At 41.2% G+C, this 25,475-nt stretch overlaps 1 protein-coding gene across 3 annotated transcripts in view; it reads left to right on the forward strand.

Annotated features, from left to right (window-relative positions):
• LOC132416378 (zinc finger protein 268-like) overlaps window positions 1–20,124 on the forward strand; it is a 61,807-nt gene extending 41,683 nt beyond the window's left edge. Inside the window, exons 1-5 of one of the 3 annotated variants that reach the window (XM_059999732.1) lie at window positions 5,975–6,096; window positions 13,402–13,574; window positions 15,215–15,341; window positions 15,634–15,735; window positions 16,677–20,124. In XM_059999732.1, the coding sequence (XP_059855715.1) occupies window positions 13,560–13,574; window positions 15,215–15,341; window positions 15,634–15,735; window positions 16,677–18,427 (1,995 nt within the window). In that variant the 5' untranslated portion in view covers window positions 5,975–6,096; window positions 13,402–13,559 and the 3' untranslated portion in view covers window positions 18,428–20,124. Of the gene's footprint in view, window positions 1–5,974; window positions 6,097–13,401; window positions 13,575–15,214; window positions 15,342–15,589; window positions 15,736–16,676 lie in introns of those variants that run through there. The other 2 variants (XM_059999731.1, XM_059999733.1) reach the window with 2 other exon arrangements.
• The last annotated feature ends 5,351 nt before the right edge of the window (window positions 20,125–25,475 follow it).

The following is a 25,475-nucleotide window of genomic DNA, read 5'->3' on the forward strand; positions in this document are numbered from 1 at the left end:
ATTTTCCATTGCCATTGACGTAGGTTCCACTGTCATCAATATAGGTTCTGCTACCCTAGCTTCAGACCATAAATCCTTGTGGTTGCACTTTATCAAGTACATGTAAACTGTCCTTCAACTTCTGTATGTTGGGGGATGCTTTCTGGTTCCTCTAAATAGTTGTTTTTGAATATTTTATCCGTTTTTTATAATTCTTTATCTGTGGGAAAATCCATTTATTTGTTTTATACTTTAAAAATATTTTCTCACAGGTACTTTCCACTCTATTTTCCTCCCCATCGTTCTTCTCTCTTTCAAGTGGTTCATTTCTATTGATCTCTTTCCAAGTCCAATGACTCTTCTGTCATATTCAGTGATTTTTAAATTTTGGATGTTTGGAATTTTCATTTGGTTCCTTATATAGTTACTATTTTTCTTTATTCCCTCGATCATAGTTATAAAATCTGCTTTAAAATCATTGTTTGCCAATTCCAACATCTGAGGTATCTTGGGTTTAGTCTCCATTGATGATTTTTTGTCTTGAGTTTGGGTTACATTTTCTTGTTTCTTTGTATGTTTAGTAATTTTGGATTGTATACTGATACATCGTAGAGGTTGAATTTTGGTTGTGTTTCCCCAAAGAGTATAGATTGTTTTTTCTTCAACAGACAATTTGCCTAAACTTAAACTCCATATTCTGAAATCTCAGTTATTTTAGGCTATGGGGGACTGCTTGGTATCTACCCCATGCATGCACATTCAGGGTCAGCCAGAGTCTTAAGATAGATGTTGTATCTAAAATTTGTGGTACTGCCTTTGTGGCTCTCTTTTTTTTCAGATTTCCTTTGCAGCCTCTGTGGTTATCCTGAACTTTGTCCTTTGGTTCTTTAGACCAATAGGGCTATGGGGTGCTGTTGTTCACTCTTTAATGAACTAACTCTGTAGGTGGTCATTAAAAAAAATGGCCACTGAACTTCCCTGGTGGTGCAGTAGTTAAGAATCCACCTGTCAATGCAGGGGACACAGGTTCAATCCCTGGTCTGGGAAGATCCCACATGCTGCGGAGCAACTAAACCCGTGCATCACAACTACTGAGCCTGCGCTCTAGAGCCTGCGAGCCACAAATACTGAAGCCCGCTCACTCTAGGGCCTGCATGCTGCAACTACTGAAGCCCCCGTGCCTAGAGCCCGTGCTCTGCAACAAGAGAAGCCACCGCAATGAGAAGCCTGCTCGCCACAACTAGAGAAAGCCCGTGCGCAGCAACAAAGACCCAAAGCAGCCAAAAAAAAAAAAAAAAAAAAATGGCTGCACCATGCAGCATACAGAATATTAATTTCCCAACCAGGGATCAAACCCTTGCCCCCTGCAGTGGAAGTATGGAGTCTTAACCACTGAACCGCCAGGGAAGTCCCCCCAAAAAATGTATATGTATATATTTTTGTGTGTATATATATGTATATACACATTCACACAAGGATATATGGATGTCCAGCACGTGACAGACATACACCCAAGATACTGATGATGGAAAGATTTGGACGACACTGACTAAGCCATGTGGAGGCTTCCAGCTTCACTCAGAAGGCAGACAAACAATCAAATAAATACAATAGTGCATAAGTGTTAGTGTTATCTTGATGCTTTGTGATTGTTTTTCCTTTGAAGTCATTGATGGAAGGACGGAAGTGAAGTTGGACAGAAATCATTTTGGGATATATCATAAGTTTAATGGTCTATTAGGGCAATTATTAAATCGGATGCAATATTGTATATTGATAAGCAGTGCTGGCTTTGTGTGCCAACAATAATTATAACTCACGGGAAGCAGCTTATTATAAGATTTAGGGTATTTACCTATAAAATTAATAAATTGTATCTTATTAGATTATTGTGCAAAACTAAATGGTGAGGAGGCAGGACTTCCAAAATAGCAGAGGACCTGTGTAAACCCACTGTTTCATGAAAGCAACATAAATACTGGAAAAATGCAGCTCTATGTACAGTAGCCAAGACACGGAAGTAACCTAAGTGTCCATCGACAGATGAATAGATAAAGAAGATGTGGCACATATATACAATGGAATATTACTCAGCCATAAAAAGAAACGAAATTGAGTTATTTGTAGTGAGGTGGATGGACCTAGATTCTGTCATACAGAGTGAAGTAAGTCAGAAAGACAAAAACAAATACCGTCTGCTAATGCTAACGCATATATATGAAATCTAAAAAATACGGTTCTGATGAACCTAGTGGCAGGGCAGGAATAAAGACACAGACATAGAGAACGGACTCGCGGACACAGAGGGGGAAGGGGAAGCTGGGACGAAGTGAGAGGGTATCATGGACGTATATACGCTACCAAACGTAAAATGGATGGCTACTGGGAAGCAGCTGCATAGCACAGGGAGATCAGCTCGGTGCTTTGTGACCACCTAGAGGGGTGGGAGGGAGACGCAAGAGGGAGGAGATATGGGGACATATGTATATGTATAGCTGATTCACTTTGTTGCACAGCAGAAACTAACACAACACTGTAAAGCAATTATACTCCAATAAAGATATTTTTAAAAATTAAAAAATTCTGGAAAAATGATTAAAGTCAACTTTATTACGACTCTAGAAATTAACCAAAGGCGTACAAACAACCTGAAGAGCATTTTTAGTCAAGAAAAAATTTTGAACCTCAGTAAAAACAGTGGGGTTTGTGGAGTTCTAACCTTGTTTACTCCCATCCCCCCTCCGCAGTTCTGTACTAGCTTTAGAAAAACAGCAACCTCACAGCTACAGTAGCCATGAAAACCATTTGGCAAAAAACAGTCTCAATTGTTTAACACTGTGGTAGCTTAAGGCCGCAAAACCAGTTGGGGAAAACATTAGCTTGGCCAAAAATTTTAAAAGGAATGTCAAGAATGAGATACTCACAAGGAGCTGTTAAGCACTATGACACATTCCTGAGGATCTAAAAGGCTACACACCTACACAGGGATATGTACATGCCCAGAAAAGACCTGAAGGTCACTGATAATTCACCTCTGGCTGACCTTGAAATCCTGCAGCAGGAAGAGAAGGCTAGGGCAGACTTGTAAACTGCCTAAGCATCGAAGTAGTAGTAGAGGGAGGGGTTGGGGAATACATTAGGAGTATGGGACTAACAGATATACATGACCATATAGAAAGTAGATAAACACAAGGATTTACTGTAGAGCACAGGGAACTATATTCCATCTCTTGTAATAACATAATGGAAAAGAATCTGAAGCTGTACACCTGACACTAACACAATATTGTAAATCAACAATAGTTAAAATTTTAAAAATAATAAAAAAGGGCTTCCCTGGTGGCACAGTGGTTGGGAGTCCGCCTGCTGATGCAGGGGACACGGGTTCGTGCCTCGGTCCGGGAAGATCCCACATGCCGCGGAGCGGCTGGGCCCGTGAGCCGTGGCCTCTGAGCCTGCGCGTCCAGAGCCTGTGCTCCGCAACGGGAGAGGCCACAGCAGTGAGAGGCCAGCGTACCGCAAAAAAAAAAAAAATAATAATAATAATATAATAAAAAATAAAGTAGTGGAGCATTAAGGCACAAACTACCCTTGGCAAAAGGTGAAGAACTCACTGACTCAGGACAACTAAGGACGCTAACCAGGCAGAGACTTCAGTGACTGCACCCTGCAAGGGAAACAGACCAGGAATGTCACTGAACTAACTGCAACAACAGTAGCAGCAATAGCAACGAATTCTGAGGAGAAGGGGCATCTGATACCGAAAGTAACAACACTGTATTTTCTAAAACGTCTAGCTTCGGCAAAAAAGTGATACACAAAGAACAGGAAAGTACGGCCTTTACACAGGAGAAAAAGCAATCCATAGACACTATCTGAGGGGTCTCATATGTCATTACTACACGAAGACATTAAATCAGCTATTATAAATATGTTTGAGGACCTAAAAGAAACCATCTCTGAAGAACTGAAGGGAAGTATGACACTTCCAACTTCTGTGGAAGTTGACAAGTTGAGGTAAAATTTTATGGGAAAATATAAAGGGCCAAGAAAACAAGGACACTCTTGTAGAAAAAGAATACAGTAGGCGGCCTTGCTTTATCAGACCTAAGACTTAGAAATGATCCCGTAGCTAAATCAGAGTAGTATTGGCCCAGGAATAAACGAGAGAGCAATGGAACAGAACAACGTCCTAAATCAGGGCCATACAGATATGGACGCTTGATTTATGATGGAGACGAAACTGCCGAACAGTGCAGAAGAGCCTCACTTTAAATAAAGCTGCTGGGACAATTATCTATACAGAGGAAAAAAGAAAGCTGATCCCTGTATCACAGTATTCACAAAAACAAATGACTGGGCGGGTTGTGACTATTCAAGATACACAGAATCCTTCTTGAATGTATTTGTTACTGAGTGCAAGTGCATGTGCCCCATGCACAGTGAGGCGAAACAATACCAAAACGTCGGAGTTTGGAGCAGAGAAAGGTTTATCGCAGGGCCGTGCAAAGAGACCGGTGGTTCATGCCATAAAAACCCTGAACTCCCAGAAAGCTTTCAGCAAAGCCCCTTTACAGGAAAGGTGAGGGAGGGGTGTGGTTAGTTTTTGCACACTTCTTGCTGTCAGATCCCTTGTTCTTGAGGTCAGGTCACGACGTTCCTGGAAACCTCCACCAAAACAAATGTTATTCTCTGTTCTGACAAGAAAGGGCAAGGTCCCGAGGCTCAGCTTTCAGAAGTCCAGGCCCCGGCTAAGAGGAGGGTTTCCCTGCGCAGGCCGGTTGCCCTGCCCAGGAGCGTTGGTCCAGCACCCAGACTAGACGCTCCCGCCAGTGCCCAGGCCTGGCTGAAGACGTGGATCTCAGCTGGCGGTGCCCTCAGGGCCAGGTCTCCAGACCCTGCCCAGCTGTCATCACTGAGGGAGCCGGGTGTCCAGGCCCCAGTCAGGCTCCTCTGGCAGCGCAAACAGGGGCAGGGTCCTGCAGACTTCGACCCATGGAGACCACTGCCGCCATTAGGTCCCAGAGGCAGGGATGGGGGAGAGGTTCCCGTCTGTTTCAAGGCCCGGGCCCAGCCAGTGGGCGGCAGTGGCGAGGGCTCTCCAGCTCTGCAGCACACAGTCCTCAGACTGTCCCCAGGACCCCCACCTCACCCGCCAGGCCCAAGGCCAGGGGTCCTCGAGGGTCCCTCGAAAGAGGTCCCCATCTGCCTCTCACCGCACTCTCTTCCGGGTGGTCCACTGCGAGAGAGCGGGACCTCTAACCCTGGAGCTAAGTGCTGCGCGCCCGCTCCGCCTCTATTACAGAGTCACCTTGTACCGTGAGACAGAAGTGATACTCTTTTGGCGGGGATTGTGGTCGCCAGTGTCTACTCCACAAAACATATCTGCCCCGGTCCTCACCCCCTCACGGTCTCGCCTCACGAAGTACATCCACGAGTGCTCTCCTCGTAACACCTCTGCTCCTTCAGCTACAGCTACAGCCTCCTAATCCCCATTCTCTCCAACGTTTAACCGGCATCCTGTCTGCAAACGCTCCCCATTTCTCTGTCCCGAAGCCCCAACTTTCCCAACACGGCCACGTCTTTCCTGCGGCATAAAAAGGGATCCGAAAGAGAGTGGGCGCGGCCATTCTGCTTAGGCCTGGCCTGTGACTGGTTTACCTCCCGGGTCAGGTCGGAAGACTGTAGGCGAGAGTGCTGAAACGCTACTGAAGATGTAGCTGAGCAGCTGCAAAGATGGAACAGCCCAGGATGAAAAATCTTGGAGACACCGGTTGAATTTCCGCCTCTCCGTACTGGTCGGCAGGACGGTCCAAAATGGCGGCGCACTATCCAATATGGCCGCTCCCAACATAATGTAACGCCATGGGCGCGGCCATATTGCACGGCACTAATTCCTCCAGGCATCAGAACCCATCGCTCACTTCCAAAGTGGCCTTGAATGTGAGTGTTTAACAGGGGCCCGCCACTCACGTCAGCGGAAACGGAAGTGGCGTCCAAAGCTTGGCTTCCCCCAGCGTACTGTCAGAGAATTGGCATTTGAGGCAACGTGAGATTTCTGCGAGCGGATTTAAGAATCCCCCCTGGTGGGAATTCTGACTTGAGATGTGGTTTGTGGTGCGTACTCGTGGAGGATTGTTGTTGAAGGCGGCCTCGGAGTTTTGGGGGCGTTGTGGGTAGTTTGGGCCAGCATCAGTGTTGAGGAGTGGGTTGAGGAAGTAACGAGAGACCATTGCCGTTGACAATGACAGGTCGGCGCCGGATCGCTGCCCCCCGCCCCCGCCCCAGGCGGTGGAAAGAGGAGGTGGAAGAACCAGTGATCAAAGGGGTCCATCTGGATAGGTTGGTGAGGATAGGGCTTGGGGGTTAGTCACCTGCGATTCCTGTGGTTGGAGTTTGAGCTTCGGAGGGGCCAGTGGGTGAAAAATAGATGTCTGGGGAGCTGTGAATGGGTGCGACAGCGAAGTGCAGGTTGGGGAGCTGTGTGGGTATCCTTAGGAGAGGTTGAGGGGGGTTGGGACATTAAAAGGCCTCAGGTGGACAGACATTTGGGTGTGTGCTGAGCATTGGGGTATTATATTTCCCAACGTTTTATACTGGAGAATTTCAAGCATACAGAAAAGTCGAAAGAATAGCCAAATGTTCTGCTGTATTCCTGCCATCTAGATCCATGAACTGTTAAAATCGTGCCCATGAATACTTAAGAGTTTACGTGTGCTTGTACGCACTTGAAATCAAGTTAATCCTAGCTTTTTATGTCAGTTCTGCCACTTGTTTCTGTGATTCTGGATAAAGTACCAAGTTCTATAAGTCTCAGTTTTCCCATTCAAACAAATTGATTTCTACCTCACCAGTTCTCATGAAGGCCCTTGTCTTCATGACCTCATCTAACGCTAATTACCTCCCAAAGACCCCATTTACAAATACCATCACATTGAAGCTTCAGCGTATGAATTTGAGGGACACAAATATTAAGTCCCTATAACAAGTAGGTATTTGACAGAAGGTAGCTATTATTATTCAAATGTATACCTTTCTAATGGGATTTTTTTCTACTCAAAACAATACTTTCAACTTATTTTTATTAAGTTAGAATAATAAAAAAATCATCTTCCTATGTGACTTTATATATGATATTAAATGGAGATCTCTAAGTTTTTAAAATCAGAATATCATTGTATGTTTATTATCAGTAAAAAGCAGGAAATAAAAATCACCCTCGGAGAATTCCCTGGCCCCGGGTTTGATCTCTGGTCAGGGAAATAAGATCCCACAAGCCCCAGAGAGTGGTAAAAAAAAAAAAAATTAACCCCCGATTTACTATCTGTAAACTACCTGTAATGTTTTGAAATGTATTTTTAACTGAATTATATATTACGGATATTTTTCTGTTTTTAATTTATAAAAGTAGGTCAAATTAAATGCATATTTCAGAGGCTTCTGATTTAGTTTTACCAAACTTCCCCAATAGCTTTCTATTCTATAATGCTTCTACACACAGTGTGCCAGATTTTTCTACATCTTTAGCAACAATGGGCATGTCATCCTTCTATTCTTTTCTAATATGATAGCCCAATTTAGAAATTTGATTACCTTGGCTTTTCTTTATAATTTTGTTTAATGAATGTCATGTTTGATCATTGGAAAATGGGAAAGTCCTCCATCCTTGTTCCATCTTCTGAGTCCCACCTAACCATCCCAAGCTTTGGAACCACTATTCACAAATTAGAATGCATTATTCCCTTGACTTTTATAGTTTTATCATATGTATATGGATACCTTAAAAGTGCACTCTAGTTTTTCTTGGTTGTAAGTTTTATAATAAGGATATTATTATGTGGTCTTCTGAAGCTTGCTTTTCTTTTCTTTTCTTTTTTTTAAATTAATTTATTTATTTTGGGCTGTGTTGGGTCTTCGTTGCTGCATGCAGGCTTGCTTTAGTTGCGGGGAGCGGGGGCTACTGTTCGTTTTGGTGCACGGGCTTCTCATCGCGGTGGTTTCTCTTGTTGCTCTAGGCACGCGGGATCCAGTAATTGTGGCACGCGGGCTCAGTAGTTGTGGTTCGCAGGCTCTAGAGCGCAGGCTCAGTAGTTGCGGCGCATGGGCTTAGTTGCTCCGTGGCATGTGGGATCTTCCCGGACCAGGGCTTGAACCCGTGTCCCCTGCATTGGCAGGCGGATTCCTAACCACTGCGCCACCAGGGAAGTCCTGAAGCTTGCTAGTCTTGACTTACTACGTATGTGTGATTTATCCATGTTGGAGGTAGGTTTGTTTCATTAATATGCATTCCATTGCATAAATACAACATAACTCATACATCCATTCCCCCTTTGTTGGACATTTGTATTGTTTCTGGGTTTCAGCTACTGCAAGTAGTGAAGTTCCGAACATTCTTATGTCTCCCAGTTGATGTGAGAATTTGTCTAATCTAGGGTGTATACCTAGAAATGAAATTTCTAATACAAAGTAGATGAATTTTTACCTAGAAGGGAAAGTCAAATTGCTTTTGTACCACCTTACTCTCTCATCAGCAATGTATAAAAGTGCCTTTTGATCCATAGGCTTTCCAATACTTAGTATTTTCATTCTTGCTTTTTGACCATCTTTTGAGTATAAGAGACATCTATCTCATTGTGGTCTCCATATGCACTGTTCTTGTCACTAACATGGTTGGTCATCTTTTTTATATGTTCACTGGCCAATTTTAAACCTGAGAGGTTTGTCTCTTCCTAACTCATATTTAGAAACTCATATTTAGTCCCATATATAGAATGCTAGTCTTTTGCTGGTTATTTTGTAATAAACAATTGGCAGTCCTTTGTCTCCTGTTCCTGGGAGGTAGCCTCTAGTTTGTTGGAATATCCTGAATGATAGAGATGACTGCATTATTCGTGGTGGGTCCTGATAGTTTGTGCTAATGAGGCAACTCATGGTGAGTCTGTAGTTTATGCTGGTGAGATGATTCAGGTTGGAACTGTTTATGCCAGAAAGACCAACCAGGTGATATCAGCCCAACCTCCAGGAGGGTAGAGGTGCTGGAGGTTGAGTTCCATGGCCAATGATTAGATCCATCATGCGTATTTCATGAAACTCTAATACAAACTGTAAACACTGAAGCTCAGGTGAGTTTCTGTGGTTGGCGATACCCTGCATGTTGTCACACATAGATATGCTGGATGAGCAACGTGTCCTGACTCCAAGAGGAAAGGACAGTGGAAGCTTCTGGTTTGGGACCCTCCTAGACCTCACCCTATTGTGTCTCTCCATTTGACTGGTTATAATTTGTATTCTTTTGGTGTAATAAAACTTTATTCTTGTACATTTCCCCCTCAGGTACCTTATACGTTTTGTTGGTATTGTGAATAGTGTTTTTTCCTTATAAATCTTACTGTTGTTTGAATTGAAATTGCAGTTAATGTTTATGTTGATCTTAAAGCATTTGCATAGCGACAGTCTTGCTTCTTCTTTTCCATTCCTTCATTCCTTCCATTTATTTTCCCCAGTTTACATTTAGCCAAAATGTGATACATTTTTGGCTAAATGTTCTGAGAATGGCTATCCTTGTCATGTCCCTGAGTTTAAAGAAATGCCGTGGATTTTTTTTTTTTTTTTGTAGATACTCTTTATCAAGTTAACAGATTTCTTGTCTCTTTCTAGTTTAATAACATTTTTAAAAATTGTGAGTAGCTATGGTATCTCATTACATGTCTTTTCTTTATCTATTGAGATAACGAAATAGTTCTTACTACACTATTGCATTCCTGGAATAAAGTTATCTGTGCATTGTATAATTCTTCCTATGTTCAGTTTTCTTAGTATTCTTCCTCTCTATCAGTGAACATGGTTTCCTCATCTTTTAAATATTTAGGATTTTTATACTAAGTTCATAAATGAGATTGGCCTCATTTCTTTGGCCACAAATTTCTTTCACATATTGTCCTTGAAATCTAGACCTGTTTTCTTCAGTTCTCTGTCCGCCTAAGACACAGTGTTGCATTGTCCTTCGGAGTTCTCAGCAATGTGATACTGAGAGTAAGTTGCATTAATATATTTCTAGGGTGTCCTGGCACCTCTAAGTTATTCTCAGTGTTAGAATTAATTTTTCATCACCAGAGTTAATTCTTTAACAGTCAGCACTGATTAGAGTTGCCAAGAGATCCAGCCGGGGTTTTGAGTGAAGATGAAGTCTCAAAAAGAAACATGAATTTGAGATTTCAGTTGAGACTCCATTGCAGACTTTAAGGTCATGGATTTTGTCTTCAGATGCAGACAGCCTGTATTTGTTTTGCTTTCTGTAGGCAAGAGGTTAGTTTAACTGAGGTATAATTTATATACAATATAGAGATTATCATACTAAGTGAAGGAAGCCAGACAGAAAAAAGACAAATATCATATGATATTGCTTATATGTGGAAGCTAAAAAAAAAAAAAAAAAGATACAAATGAACTTATATACAAAACAGAAATAGACCCATAGACGTAGAAAACAAACTTATGGTTACCAAAGGGGAACAGGGAATAAACTAGGAGTTTGGGATTAACATATACATACTACTATATATAAAATAGTTAACCAACAAAGACCTACTGTATAGCACAGGAAACTATACTCAATATTTTGTAATAACCTATAAGGGAAAATAACCCATAAGTTATATATATAACTGAATCACTTTGCTGTACACCTGAAACTTACACAACATTGTAAATCAACTACACTTTAATTTTAAAAACTTACATACAGTACATACATTCGCCAGTTCTTCAGGTATAATTTGATGAGTTTCACAAAGGTATACCGTCCTTTAACCATCACTCGAATCAATGTATAGAACTTTCCCATCACCCCCAAAAGTCCCTTTGTGCCTCTTTTCATTGAGACCATACCCCCATCCCCTGTTCCCTCACAATCGCATGCTTTCCATAGTTATATATGTTCTAATACTTCATACAAATTGAATGATCCAGTAAGAGGTTATTGATGTCTGACTTCTTTCACTTAAAATAATGCTTTTGAGAGTCATCCATGATGTTGCATGTATCATTAGTTCATTCCTTTCTGTCACTGAGTAATATTCAGTGGTACAAATACGCCACAATATTATCTGTTCCCCACTTGATGGATGTTTTGGATTTGGGGGAGTAGGTTTTGGATGTTTTGAATGAAGCTGTAATGTACATTGATGTACAAGTCAAAGTGGTTGTACCATTTTGTCATTTTATATTTTTACCAGCAATGCAAGACAGGTTTTTCTTTACATCCTTGTCAGTACTTGGTATATTCAGTCTTTTAAATTATAGCAATTCTACCAGGTTTATAGGAATATTTTATCTAGGTTTTAATTTGCTTTTATTGTGCAATTTAAAGCAACTTTTTTTTTTTCCGATATGTGCGTCTGTCACTGTTGTGGCCTCTCCCGTTGCGGAGCACAGGCTCCGGACGCACAGGCTCAGCGGCCATGGCTCACGGGCCCAGCCGCTCCGCGGCATGTGGGATCTTCCTGGACCAGGGCACGAACCCGTGTCCCCTGCAATGGCAGGCGGACTCTCAACCACTGCGCCACCAGGGAAGCCCAAAGCAACTTTTCATATGCTTATTTGCCATCTCTTTTTTTTTTTTTGATGAAGTGTCTGTTTGAAACTTCTGTTCCTTTTTATTGGATTGTCTCTTCTTTTATTAAGTTGGAAAAGTTCTTCATATTTTTTAAACAGAAGTCTTTTAGTCAGGTACATACTTTGTTAATATTTTCCTCTAGCCTGTGGCTTGATCCTTCTTCATTTTTTAGCAGTGTCTTTTGAATATCACAAATTTTTAGTATTGAAGAAGTCCAATTTATCAACTTTTTCTTTTATCATGCATTTTGTGCCCTGATTAAGAAATCTTTGGGGCTTCCCTGGTGGCGCAGTGGTTGAGGGTCCGCCTGCCGATGCAGGGGACACGGGTTCGTGCCCCGGTCCGGGAAGATCCCACATGCCGTGGAGCGGCTGGGCCCGTAAGCCATGGCTGGGCCTGCGCGTCCGGAGCCTGTGCTCCGCAACGGGAGAGGCCACAATGGTGAGAGGCCCGCGTACCGCAACAAAAAAAAAAAAAAAGAAAAAAGAAATCTTTGCCTCACTTAAAATTTTTCTATGCTTTCTTCCAGAAGTTTTATAGTTTTAACCCTTACATTTATAATCCATTTTGAGTTAATTTTGGTTTGAGGCAAACATGAATATCCTATTTGTTTCAACGGCACTTGTTAAATAATTTATTATTATTTTTCTCATCATGCTCATGCTTTTCTCTTGTGGAATATATACATATTCCATATTATACATGTATATATGTGTGTGTTTGTGTGTGTGTGTGTATAATTTTAAAGAAATGTACTAGTCTGCCCATTCGATCCCTTTTGTCACTTTGGCCTGTCTCTCTAGCTTGAATTTTCCCCTGGCTTTGGGTCATATTTTTTTGCTTCTTTGCATGTCTGGTAATTTTCGATGGGATGTCAGATATTGTCAGTTTGATATTGTTGTTTACAGGATTTTCTTTTATTCCTTTAACTACTTTTGAGGTTTGCTCTGGCATGTAGTCAAGTTGCTTTGAAAAGGTTTGTTTCTTCGGAGGCTTTCTTTTCAACTTTTGTAGGTGGGGCCGAAACAGTCTTTTGTCTGTGATTACTCTGTACCTATTACTGGGGCAGTACCCTTCTGAGGCCTCTGTTTGAAGTCCTGGTGGAAGGTCTTTCTACCCTGGCTAGTGGGAATGCTAAGTATTCCTGATCTTGTGTGAGCTCCAGGAATTGTTCCACCTCCTCCTTTCCAGGGGCCTTGGTAATTTCCAATCCTTAGCCAGGGACTCAGAGGAACCCTCTGCATATCTACAGAGTGACTTTTCTCTTTTTTTTCTGAGGTACTGCCTGGCAAACTCTAGCCACCTTTGCTTCTCAGACTTGAAATTCTGTATCATTAGCTCAGCAAGACTGCTGGACGGTTTTGGGGTTCCTTCTCCCTGTGCTCTGGATTGGAAAGTCTCTCCAGGCAGTGAGCTGCAGCACAGAATTCTTACCTTGTTTATTTTCCTTTTCTCTGACTTCTGGGTCTTAAAATAGTTGTTCTTGATATTCTTCCTACTTTTTGTGTTGTTTGGCTAAGATGAAAGGATAATTCTGGTAGTTCTCCTTAGACTCAGGGGATTTATTGATTCTGGGGGTTTGTGTTTTAGTCCTTTCTCCGCCAGTTACTAGCTGTTGGGTTTTAGCTAGGTGCTTAACCTTTCCTCTGCTAGTTTTCTCTAAAATGGAATAATTATCATCTGTACATTATAGGGTTGTTGTGAGGGTTAAGTGAGAAAAGAACATACTTGAAACAGTTCCTTGCACGTATTGGAACTTGCTTTTATCATTACTTCCATACTAAACAAATCTTTTCTCGAATCCATAGATGCCGGCTTCCTAGAATAAGGCCACTCCTGTAAAGGAAAAAAGTAAGTCTCAAGCCCAGAAATTCATCCTTGCTAAGGATACCCTTGATGAGACACCATTACCAGGATTTCAGGACAGATCCTAAATGTGGTGGCCACTTCCTAAAAGCTGTTAAAAATGACCAAGTCCCAGGTGAGCTGTTTGGTTTTTTTCCCAGTTCGTTTTGCATTTTTGATTTTTGGAGTTTTATTAAAATGTATCCAATCAAAGAGAACAATATATATAGATACATTGTGGCTAGGAGGGACGTGCTTAGATTGGGAGATAGAATAACTGATCCAGAATAGCTAATCAGGAAGGGAAACTCATCTGCATGTCATAGGGTCCTGCAAGGTGCTGATAATTAGAACATTGTCACATAAGCAGCAGGATCCAGAAGCGGGTTGCCTACATTTCTCTGTTAATACTGGAAACCATCACAAAAGATAAAAATGTGTTGCAAGATTTCCTTTGTATTTAAGAAGGAAGCACATGAATTCAGTAAAGATTTCCTGGACATTTAAGTGTGAAGATGAGTCTTCCTGTTACTTTGTTTTCTCATCCAGACAGTGGACCCAGTGAAAAGTTATCTTCCTAAGGAAATGTGGGAGGTATAACAGGCACAGATAGAAAACTTCAAAAATCCCTTACCTATTAAAAAAAGATAATAGTAGTGCTTACATAAAGGTTACTGTGCAGATCATCGTGTTACTGTGTGTAAGGTGCTTAGAACGATACATAGCACGCAGTGAAAGCTTTGTGTTTGCTTTCTTTTGAGTATTGTGATTTACTACGTAGTCCAATCTCTAATAGGCAGTTCTGAGCGTAGCATACTTTTGTATATGAAAAACACTGCAGTGGCTACCAGGTGTCGGCAGGACATGTGCATTCTTGCTCCAAGACGTGTTCCTGCCTGTCACCTGGGCATCTGTCCCTTTCAGGCTCTTCTTCTGTCCCTTTGAACTATATGCAGTTCTTTGAACTCAAATAGATCAGAAGGCATTTGATGGCAGGACCATGCTCTATTTCCTTTTTTTTTTTTGAGGTACGTGGGCCTCTCACTGTTGTGGCCTCTCCCGCTGCGGAGCACAGGATCTGGACGCGCAGGCCCAGCGGCCATGGCTCACGGGCCCAGCCGCTCCGCGGCACGTGGGATCCTCCCAGACCGGGGCACGAACCCGTGTCCCCTGCATCGGCAGGCGGACCCACAACCACTGCGCCACCAGGGAAGCCCTCTATTTCCTTTTTTAATCTAAAATGTATATATAGTAAGTAACATTAAATGCTTGTAAGGTGGGTTGCAGATTGTCTTTAGGTAGTTTAAAGTTTCAGTGACATTTTACACTGGGTAAGTGAGTGAGTGAAGAAGTGAATGAAGAATGCACAAAGAAAGGAGAGCTTTAATGAATTTAGCCCACAGAATGTCAATCAAAACTAGGTAGAGGGCTTCCCTGGTAGCGCAATGGTTGAGGGTCCACCTGCCGGTGCAGGGGACACGGGTTCGTGCCCTGGTCCGGGAAGATCCCACATGCTGCGGAGCGGCTGGGCCCGTGAGCCATGGCCGCTGAGCCTGTGCGTCCGGAGCCTGTGCTCCACAACGGGAGAGGCCACAACAGTGAGAGGCCCGCGTACCGCAAAAAAAAAAAAAAAAAAAAAAAAAAAAAAAAAAATCTAGGTACAGAATGATATATGTTTATAAATTTTCATAGTAAAAATAGAATAATATCCTATAGATCATTACTATTTTATTCCATTATATTAACTCCAGATTTAAAAGGATTATGTTACAACAGGGCTTATTGTCATTCAATGATGTGGCTGTGGATTTCACCTGGGAAGAGTGGCAGCTGCTAGACATTGTTCAGAAGAACCTCTACCGGGATGTGATGTTGGAAAATTATAGCAACCTAATGTCATTGGGTAAAGACAACTTTCCTAAATATCTCAGCGTAAGCCCATTTATTGCCTGTCTTTTTTCCATTGCTACAATTTATGCATACTCTGATATCGTCAATGATTTTGGACTTGGACTAGTATAGGTAGGTAACAGAGCTTATTTTATTTAATATCATACAGTGACTGTACTTAATTTCATTTTCCAAGTAAAAAGTTTCAATTTTGCTGAGATTTAAACTATACATTCCCTGAAACAGAACTTTTCCTCACAGGACCCAATACTGCTCAGATTCTCTGTGATTACCCCCCTGGTCAGGTTATCAAGTTACGAAGCCAGAACCAGTGATGCACTTGGAGAAAGAAGAAGAAAAAGAAAAAGCAGTAGTAGAGAGGGAATTCCCAAGTCAGTGTGGCCCAGGTGAGTGAAACCAATGCAGTGGGAGTTCGTGGAAGCAAAGTAACAGTTGGTCATTGTTGGCTTGGGAACTTTGTTATTTTAATATATTTTTTTAATTGAAGTATATTTAATTTACAATGTTATGTTAGTTTCAGATGTACAGCAGAGTGATTCGGTTATATGCATATATATACTTTTTCAGATTCTTTTCCATTATAGGTTTTTACAAGATATTGAATATAGATCCCTGTGCTATACAGTAGGTCCTTGTTGTTTGTGTATTTTATATATAGTAGTATGTATCTGTTAATCCCAAACTCCTAATTTATCCCTCCCCCCATTTTAATATTTTTTTCTTATAGTCTCTGAACCTTTAGAAGTGACTCTGAATGAAAAGAAGTCTTCAGTATGAATGTTGCCTGCTTCTCTTACTACCCTTCCATATATGACTCTCTTTTGCTAGCCACCTAGGAGGAGACTTACCTCCTTGTATCTACCCTGGGTCAGATCTTTGCCTAGTTCATTTGGTCTTTCCTTTTTTGTTTAGTTGTTCTTTTACTGTAGCTCATTAGACACAACCAACCTCTTTTACCTTTTATCCATATTCATATACCTCTTCTATTTTGCTTTCAAATATTCATAGATTTGTTCCAATGTTTGATGACACCCATGTCCTTCAGTTCATTACTTATTACTGTTTCTTTTATTGGGTGCCTCAGACTTAACGTTGTGCACCTGCTGTATCACTTTCTCCATCTCTTTGGATATTGACTTGAGATTTCATCCCTCTCCATTTCATGATAATGGTAGTATTCATTGATTTTTTTTCCCAGAAGTAATGTGGCAAGTTTATGATTGGCATTGGGAAGATAACGGGAAGGGTGGACCTGTGGAGAGAGATCATGAAAACAATGCATTGGGAAAAATATTTCCTTTGAGCAAAAACTTTGTTTCATTTACAGAAAGACCCCATAAATGTGTCTCAAGAGGAATCAGTTTGAAACAAAATTCAGACCCAAGTTTTCAGAGTAAAAGCTATGCAGAAATGAACTCTGATGAGTTAAATGGTTATGGGAAGTCATTTTTCTGTACTCTACATGAAACCTCCCACCCTCGAGCCCAGTACTATGAACATAATTTATGTGTGAGGTCTTTCAGTACAGTAACAAATCTTAAAAGACATCACAGAATTCACACAGAAGGGAAACCTTACGAATGCAGTGAATGTCCCAGATCCTTCAGGTATAAGTCAAAGCTCATAATACACCAGAGAACCCATACGGGAGAGAAGCCATACAGATGCAGTGAATGTCAGAAAGGTTTCAGTACAAAATGTCATCTCACTCTGCACCAGAGAACTCATACAGGAGAGAAACCGTATGAATGTATCGAGTGTCAGAAATCCTTTAGAACAAAATATCATCTCATTCTACACCATAGGACTCATACAGGAGAGAAACCCTGTGAATGCAAAGAATGTGGAAAAGCTTACAGGGAAAAGACGAAGCTCAGATTACATTACAGAACACATACAGGAGAGAAACCTTTTGAGTGTAGTGATTGTGGGAAAGGTTTTATGCAAAAGTCAAACCTGATTATCCATCAAAGAATCCATACAGGAGAGAAACCCTATGGATGTAAAGAATGTGGAAAGACCTTCTGTAGTAAGTCTCAGCTTGTTGTTCACCAGCGAAATCATACAGGAGAAAAATCCTATGAATGCAGGGAATGTGGAAAAGCCTTCGATAAAAACTTGCACCTCATAACACATCAGAAAATTCATATCAGAGAGAAACAATATGAATGCAGTGAATGTGGAAAAGCTTTTGTACACACATCACAGCTCATTCTACATCAGAGAACTCATATAGCAAGAACACCTTATGAATGCGAGGGATGCGGGAAAGCCTTTAATAAAAAGTCACACTTCATAACCCATCAGAGAATTCATACGGGAGAGAAACCTTATGAATGCAGTGAATGTGGGAAGGCTTTTATAGACAAGTCACAGCTTATTGTTCATAGAAGAACTCATACGGGAGAGAAACCTTATGAATGCAAGGAATGCGGGAAAGCCTTTAATAAAAAGTCATCTCTCATAACACATCAGAGAATTCATACGGGAGAGAAACCTTATGAATGCAGTGAATGTGGAAAAGCTTTTATAGACAAGTCCCATCTCATTGTCCATCAGAGAACTCATACAGGAGAGAGACCCTATGAATGCAGTGAATGTGGAAAAGCTTTCATACGAAAGGCAATGCTCATTGTCCATCAGAGGACACATACAGGAGAGAAACCCTTTGTATGCCTTGAATGCCAGAAAGCCTTTAGCAGTATGGCAATGCTCAGTAGACATCAGTTGATTCATACAGGAGAGAAACCCCATGGATGCAGTGAATGTGGGAAGGCTTTCCGCCAAAAAAGCCATCTTATTATCCATCAACGATGCCATACTGGAGAGAAACCCTATGGATGCATTCCATGCGGTCAAATCTTCAACCAGAAGTCGCAGCTCATTAGACATCAGAGACATCACACAGGAGAGAAACCATATCAGTGCACTCAATGTGGGAAAGACTTTTTTGAGAAATCATACCTCAGTGTCCATCAGAGAAGTCATGCAGGGCAGAAACCTTATCAATGTGGTGAGTGTGGGAAAACTTACTCTGTCAAGTTCTTTCTCACTTCACATGAGGAAATTCATACATGAAAACAATCCCAGAAACACAGCACTGGGAAGACTTTAGTGAGATGCCAGATCTCCCTGAATATAAGAAAATTCACACGAGAGTCACCCTATGAATGCAGGGAAAGTTAAGGTACTTTTCCATTAATTTTGGCCTTTGTAAGTTTCAAAACTTACCCAGAAGAGAAATCTTTTAAATGCAGTGAATATAGGAAAATTATCTACTACCAATGTAGCCTCATATTTCATGAGAAAAAAGGCAGTATGAATGAAAAGTTGAAATCTCTTCTTGACAAGAGATCCCATTATACATCACACAAAATGAAACCGTTGGGTACAACAAATATTTTTGATAGGCTATCATAGAGTAGTTAGTTTTCACTGTGGAAAAAAATCTCACAAATATTGTGAATTCTTGAATAGCTTCCAAACAAATGAGTTTTCATACCAAGGAATACAGATGGCTGAAGACTTGTGATAAGGGATGCCTCTGGCATGAAGTCCAAACTTATCATGCATCAGATAATATTTTTTAAGGAGAATTAGTAGAGTGTAATGGTGGGAAAGTTTATTTACATATAAACAACTTTATAATAAAAATTTTGATCATCGCAATACCATGTATTTATAGAAAATGTAACACAAAGTAGTCAGTTAGGAAGAGCAGATAACTTTAGCATGCCAAAGGACACTTTGTTTCATGTTTGAATATATTGTATAGTCAAAGAAGTAAATTAAGAAAGGTCCCAGATGTATGTATTTGCTTTGTGTCTGAGTATTTTTGTAGAACATGTATATGATGATTTTCAAATTTCATAAGGTAATGAAAGTTGTGTACCACGAAATTCTTGTTCCAGTTTGTATGTCTAATATCTACCAAAAATGCCAACATAGTGAAATATATAAATCACAAGGGAAATAATTCAGCTTAACACTAAACAATACTATAACACCATTTACACCTTTTTGGGTTTTGTTTCACTGTTACTGGTATTGTAAATGAATCTGGTACTTTTCAGCCCTTAGGAATGATACATTTTTTTAAAACAAATTATCTTCTGGTTGTCACTCAAAAAACAAAACCCAAAAAGAGCCCCATTACAAATATTGAGGTTTAAGAGTGGTAAGTAATCACAACTCTTCTGTCCCCAAATGAGTTCTGAAAAACTGGAAGCAGCTGCTATTTTCAAATAAATGAAGATTAAAATGTCACTTGTCTTGGTGGTTGTGCTGAAATGGGGAATGAATGTGGCTTAGACTTATAGCCAGACGTGCTTGCCACGGCTTTCCTCCACGAAAACCTAGTTTGTTTGTTCCTAGAGCTGCTGTAACAAAGTATACTATTAACTGAATGGGTTAAAACAGCAGAAATTTACTACTGTCTCAGTTCTGGAGGCCAGAAGTCCAAAGTCAGGGTGTCATCAGGGCCATGCTCCCTCTGAAACCTGTTGAAGATTCCTTCCTTGCCTCTTCCTAGCTCCTGGTGATTTATGGGCAACTATTGGCTTTCCTTAGTCTGCAGCTGTATAACTCCAACCTCTGTCTTTGTCATCACATGGCATGCTCCCTGTGTGCCTCTGTGTCTCCACGTGGCCAACTTCTAAGAACACCAGTTATTGGATTTGGAGCCCACCCTACTCCAGGAGGAGCTCATCTCAACTAAACTCCATCTATAACAACTCAATTTTCTGAGGTACTGGAAGTTAGGACTTCAACATACTTCTTTTCGGTTGGGGGGAGTGGATACACGATTCATCCAAAACTCCTAGTACAATTGACCCTTGATCATTGCAGGGGTTAGGGGCGCTGCCTATGCAGTTGGGAATCGTTATATAACTTTTCACTCCCCCAAAACTTAACTACTAATAGCTTTCTATTGATTGGAAGCCTTACCAATAACAAACAGTCGATTAACACATATTTTATATGTTATATGTACTATATACTGTATTCTTACAATGAAGCTAGAGAAAAGAAAATGTAATTGAGAAAGTCATATAAGGGGGAATTCTCTGGCGGTCCAGTGGTTAGGACTCGGTGCTTTCATTGCCGTGGGCCCAGGTTCAGTCCCTGGTCAGGGAACTAAGATCCTGCAAGCCACACAGCACGGCCAAAAAGAAAAGGCATAAGGAAGAGAACATACGTTTAAAGTACTGCACTGTATTTATCAATACCATAAGTTTACATCATCTGTTTACAAGCTGAATCATCTGTCAGTATCTACATCAATATTATATGATACAAAACACTGTAGATGTTATATGTATTACTAACACTAAGCATCAAAAATGAAAAAGTAATGTGAAAAAAATCATTTATTTACAAGTATAACAACCCATACATTGATAATGACGAAGCAGCAATAATACTTTATCGTCTTGGGCACACTCTGTTGTTCAACTGTGTTTTTCCCTCACCTGTTATTTATCCTAGTGTTCATAGGCACACTTTTTTTTTTTTTTTTTTTTTTGGTGGGGCATATATCTAGGAGTGGATTTGTTGGGCCATAGAGTGATTTTTAAGACTTTAAAGTGGAAAATGTAAAAATATGCAAGAGTAGAAAGCTTCAAAAATTTTAAACCTTTTGTTGATTTCACTGATTGCCTTTCCTCCCCCTCCCCAGGAATATTTTTAATCAAATGTCATATAGTATAATTTCCTCCTTAAATACTTTAATATGTATCTGTAACAGATAAGGATTTTAAAAAGACTATAGTCACCATTATACTCAACAAAATAGACAGTATTTCTTGAATATATTCGGGTTCTCCAGTAGTGTGTGTGTGTGTGTGTGATTTATTATAAGGTATTGGCTCACATGATTATGGAAGCTGAGAGTTTGGAGGTGGAAAGGGTGAGGAAGACTTCTTTCTGAGAGATTAGTAATTCTGTTAACTGTTCCTGAGAAACTCACCTCATCAAAAGAACAAAATATTGACAGCTTAACTTGCCCACATCTGCCAATTCAAGACCAGAGTAGCCCCAGAGGGCCTTGAACAAGATATTGGGGACAACAGCCTTTCTGTCAAAGTTTATTTTGCTTGAAGAAGACCATTTGTTCTTGGGTGTGGGCTATAAAGATGTTTCTGTGTTTGCGAGATCTACCATTAATTCTTATTCTATTGTAAAGAGAACATTTATTCAACTGCTAATAATCGGAGGAATCTTGTTGCATATTACAATTACCAGGGAGTTTTGTGAATATGTCCAGGTTCCTGGGACTTCCTTGGTGGCGCAGTGGTTAAGAATCCGCCTGCCAATGCAGGGGACACGGGTTCGAGCCCTGGTCTGGGAAGATCCCACATGCCACGGAGCAACTAAGCCCGTGAGCCACAACTACTGAGCCTGTGCTCTAGAGCCTGCGAGCCACAACTACTGAGCCCGTGTGCCACAACTACTGAAGCCCGGGCGCCAAGAGCTCGTGCTCCGCAACAAGAGAAGCCACCGCAATGAGAAGCCCGTGCACCACAGCGAAGAGTAGCCCCCGCTCGCCACAACTAGCGAAAGCCCACCTACAGCAATGAAGATCCAACATAGCCAAAAATAAAATAAATTTAAAAGAAAAATACAGGACTTCCCTGGTGGCGCAGTGGTTAAAAATCCTGCCAATGCAGGGGACACAGGTTCAAGACCTGGTCTGGGAAGATCCCACTTGCCGCGGAGCAACTAAGCCTGTGTGCCACAACTACTGGGCCTGCACTCTAAAGCCCGCGAGCCACAGCTATTGAAGCCTGTGCACCTAGAGCCCGTGCTCCGCAACAAGAGAAGCCACCGCAATAAGCCCGCTCACCGCAGCGAAGAGTAGCCCCCCCCCCCCCCCGCTCGCCTCAACTAGAGAAAAAGCCCTCGCGCAGCAACGAAGACCCAACGCAGCCAAAAATAAATAAATTTATTTAAAAAAAACCAAACAGGTTCCTGCATTAAGCACCAGACTTTATTAATCAGATGCCTTGATGCTGCAGTGACCTAACCCATATTTTATTTTATTTTTAATTGTTTAATTTAATTTCTTTTATTGGAGGATAGTTGATTTACAATATTATGGTCTAACCCATATTTTTAAAAAAATACCTCCCCAAGCGATTCTGTTGGAACAGTATCAGTTGTAGATGCAACATTTGGGAAACAGTTATCTAGATGGTATTTGGAGCTGGGAGGGGCATGAGATGGGAATGTGAGGGGAAAAACACAGTTGAGCAATCCGCAGCGTCCCAAGATTATGAAACATTTACACAGATTTTCTTTTATCTTGTAGCAGTGGTAACTCTTAGGGTGGGATGAAATACAGGAGAGATCTCCAGTCTCTGAAATGTACGTTGTGGAATGAAGGGGACTTCCTGGATTAAAAACAAAACAAAAAGTTTCCTTGGATAAAAACAGCAAGGTCCTACTGGGACACACAGGGAACTGTATTCAATATTCTGTGATTAAACCATAAAGGAAAAGAAAAAAAAGTTCCTCATTCAGATGGTCTTAGAAATTCGCTCTAGAAGCTCCCAGGGAAAATAATCTAACTCTCCCAAAAGTCCTCTCCCAATGAGGGTCAGAGAGCTGAGGAGGAGGCGACTCCCATTTCCTTGCTTTCTGTTTTAGGCAGCCGCGAGGTGGAGCTCGCTTTCATTAGTTTTTCATTAGCAGTTGGGACAAACTGAACGATACCAAAGCCAGTCATGCCAGGATTGTTTACTGCTGCTGCTTTTTGACCCCTCAGCTCTGTCCTAATTATGTACTGATGCGATACAACCAGTTGCCTCTCATTGCTTAGAATTTACTCGCATCTAGCTGGAAGGATGGCTGCCAAAAGCATTGTTTTAGGCGGATGAATTTCCACTCACTTCTGGCCATGAAGGAGAGGGGTGAATATCGAGTAGGAAGCAGGCAGTTTCTACCACATCCTACTCATTTGTCTACACAACATCCCTGTATACTCTTCTCCCCAAACAGAACTAGCCCTATCCTTCCCAAGGGAGACAGCTCCAAAGTTTTATTTTGGAGTTTAGACTCAATCAGGTCTAGAAATATTTGTGGCGAGCAGTCCATAAACTTTAAAAGACTCCTCAGCGACCCAATATACAATAGTGCAATGAGAATGGGCATCCACAATGAAAACTTCCAGTGAAGAACAGAAAACTGGGGAGGTTATAGCAGACACTATTCTATTGCAACCAAGGCCAATGGGCAGGAATAGTAAGAGTTCTCTGTCCAGGCAGTCAATTTGTAAGCACTCGTTCTCCTATCTAGAGGATGTACACCATCCTTCATGACTCCTGGCTTTGCCCTCTTGTCTTTATTAGTTGTTCCTTATTTTCTATGGTCACATTTTAGTTGGGCATTGAAGACTATTCATTTCTTGGGAATTAAAAAGCATTTCTAGGAGTCAAGAATGCAAATGAGATGGGTAAACTTCTTTGCATTAAAAATGCAAAAACCTTAGGGGTGACATGAGGGGAAGGGAGAAAAAAGGATGACTGAGTAAAAACAGTGGAGTGGGTAAAGGATAACAAGACTAGCTAATATTCATTTTGAGTTCTGTCTTTCGCCAACTCATCAGGAGTGTGTTATATGATGACGGGCAATTTGTGAGTGATTATTTGCAGAAAGCAAGGGAAAGGCTGAGTGCTATTGTAAACTGATTTATTTCAAAACAAAGTCATCAGGCAACAAGGGTACTTTACCTGAAGCCGAGATTTAAAACCAGAAGTGTTCATAAAAAGGTAAAGCACGTGGAAATTTGTATTTTGCTTCTTTAAAACTTTTTATTTTATTATATTTTTATTTTTGGCCGCACCACGCAGCATGTGAGATCTTAGTTCCTGGACCAGGGATCAGACCCACACCCCCTGCAATGCAAGTGCAGAGTCTTAACCACTGGACTGCCAGGGAGGTCCCTGGGAATTTGTAAAAATTGGTTGCCAAGGGGAGGGGTTTGGGGCGGGGGAGGGAAAGATTGGGAGCTTGGGGTTAGCAGATGCAAACTAGTATATATGGAATGGATAAACCACAAGGTCCTACTGTATAGCACAGGGAACTATATTCAATATCCTGTGATAAACCAGAATGGAAAAGAATATGAAAAAGAATATATGTATGTATAACTGAGTCACTTTCGTGTACAGCAGAAATTAACACAACATTGTAAATCAACTATACTTTAATAAAAAAGTAAAATAAAATAAATGTGGTTTTGATGATATATTATTCAGACATTATTTAGACTAACCTAGTACTAACCTAACCCAACTCCAGAATGCTTGTAAAGTAAACCATAAATGCTGTCTTGGTTTAAGCCATTGTTAGGTGTAATTGTAAATTGCAAATTACTGATAATTGAAAGCACCCTAATTGATCCAAGACCTTGGGAATAATGTTTTTAGGAGGACTGTCCTTACCTCTGTCTCTATTTTCCCATATTCCCCCATATCACCGTGATACCCTTGGATGATACTTTCTTAAAATTTCAGAAAGACTGCCATGTCTTTAGTCTAGAAGCCTACTAATGAGCTTCCACAGGAGCAGGGGATTATGGCATTAATCTTGGTAGTGGTGAGTGCATGGGGACTTTTCTGTCTTGTCCCACTGTCAGCTTCTCCGCCTCCCACCTGTGAGAGCACTCTGTGTTTCTGGTTCTTGTCTCTCTCATCTTCATCTCTGCCTTTCATTATTATCTCTGATTCTTCTCACCTCAGTCCTTGCCTCTCTCTTTATCCCAATTCCTTGAGAGAGAAGGGACCTGGCTACCCAGATTCTTTGACTCTTGATGTTGAGAGGGTTGAATTCTGCATCCCACGGAGGATGGAGCTTGAGAAAAAGAGTCAGGTGTTTGAGTCTCTAAAAGGACCCAGTCTACTCCCCAAATGCTCTTAAAACAAGTACCGTATTGGTGTATTCTCGGGCCCATTGAGAAGCAGAAAGAGCCCTAGTTTTCTCTTACCCAGCTGGTTTCAGTTCCCTTTCCCTGTTCCTTTGGTGTATCATTTTTTTTGGAGGGTGGGGGTTCACCACGCATGGCTTGCAGGATCTTTCCCAACCAGGGATTTATCGAACCTGGGGCCCCTGCTGTGAAAGCGCTGAG

Source organism: Delphinus delphis, chromosome 20 (assembly GCF_949987515.2).
Source record: "Delphinus delphis chromosome 20, mDelDel1.2, whole genome shotgun sequence".
NCBI lineage: Eukaryota > Metazoa > Chordata > Mammalia > Artiodactyla > Delphinidae > Delphinus > Delphinus delphis.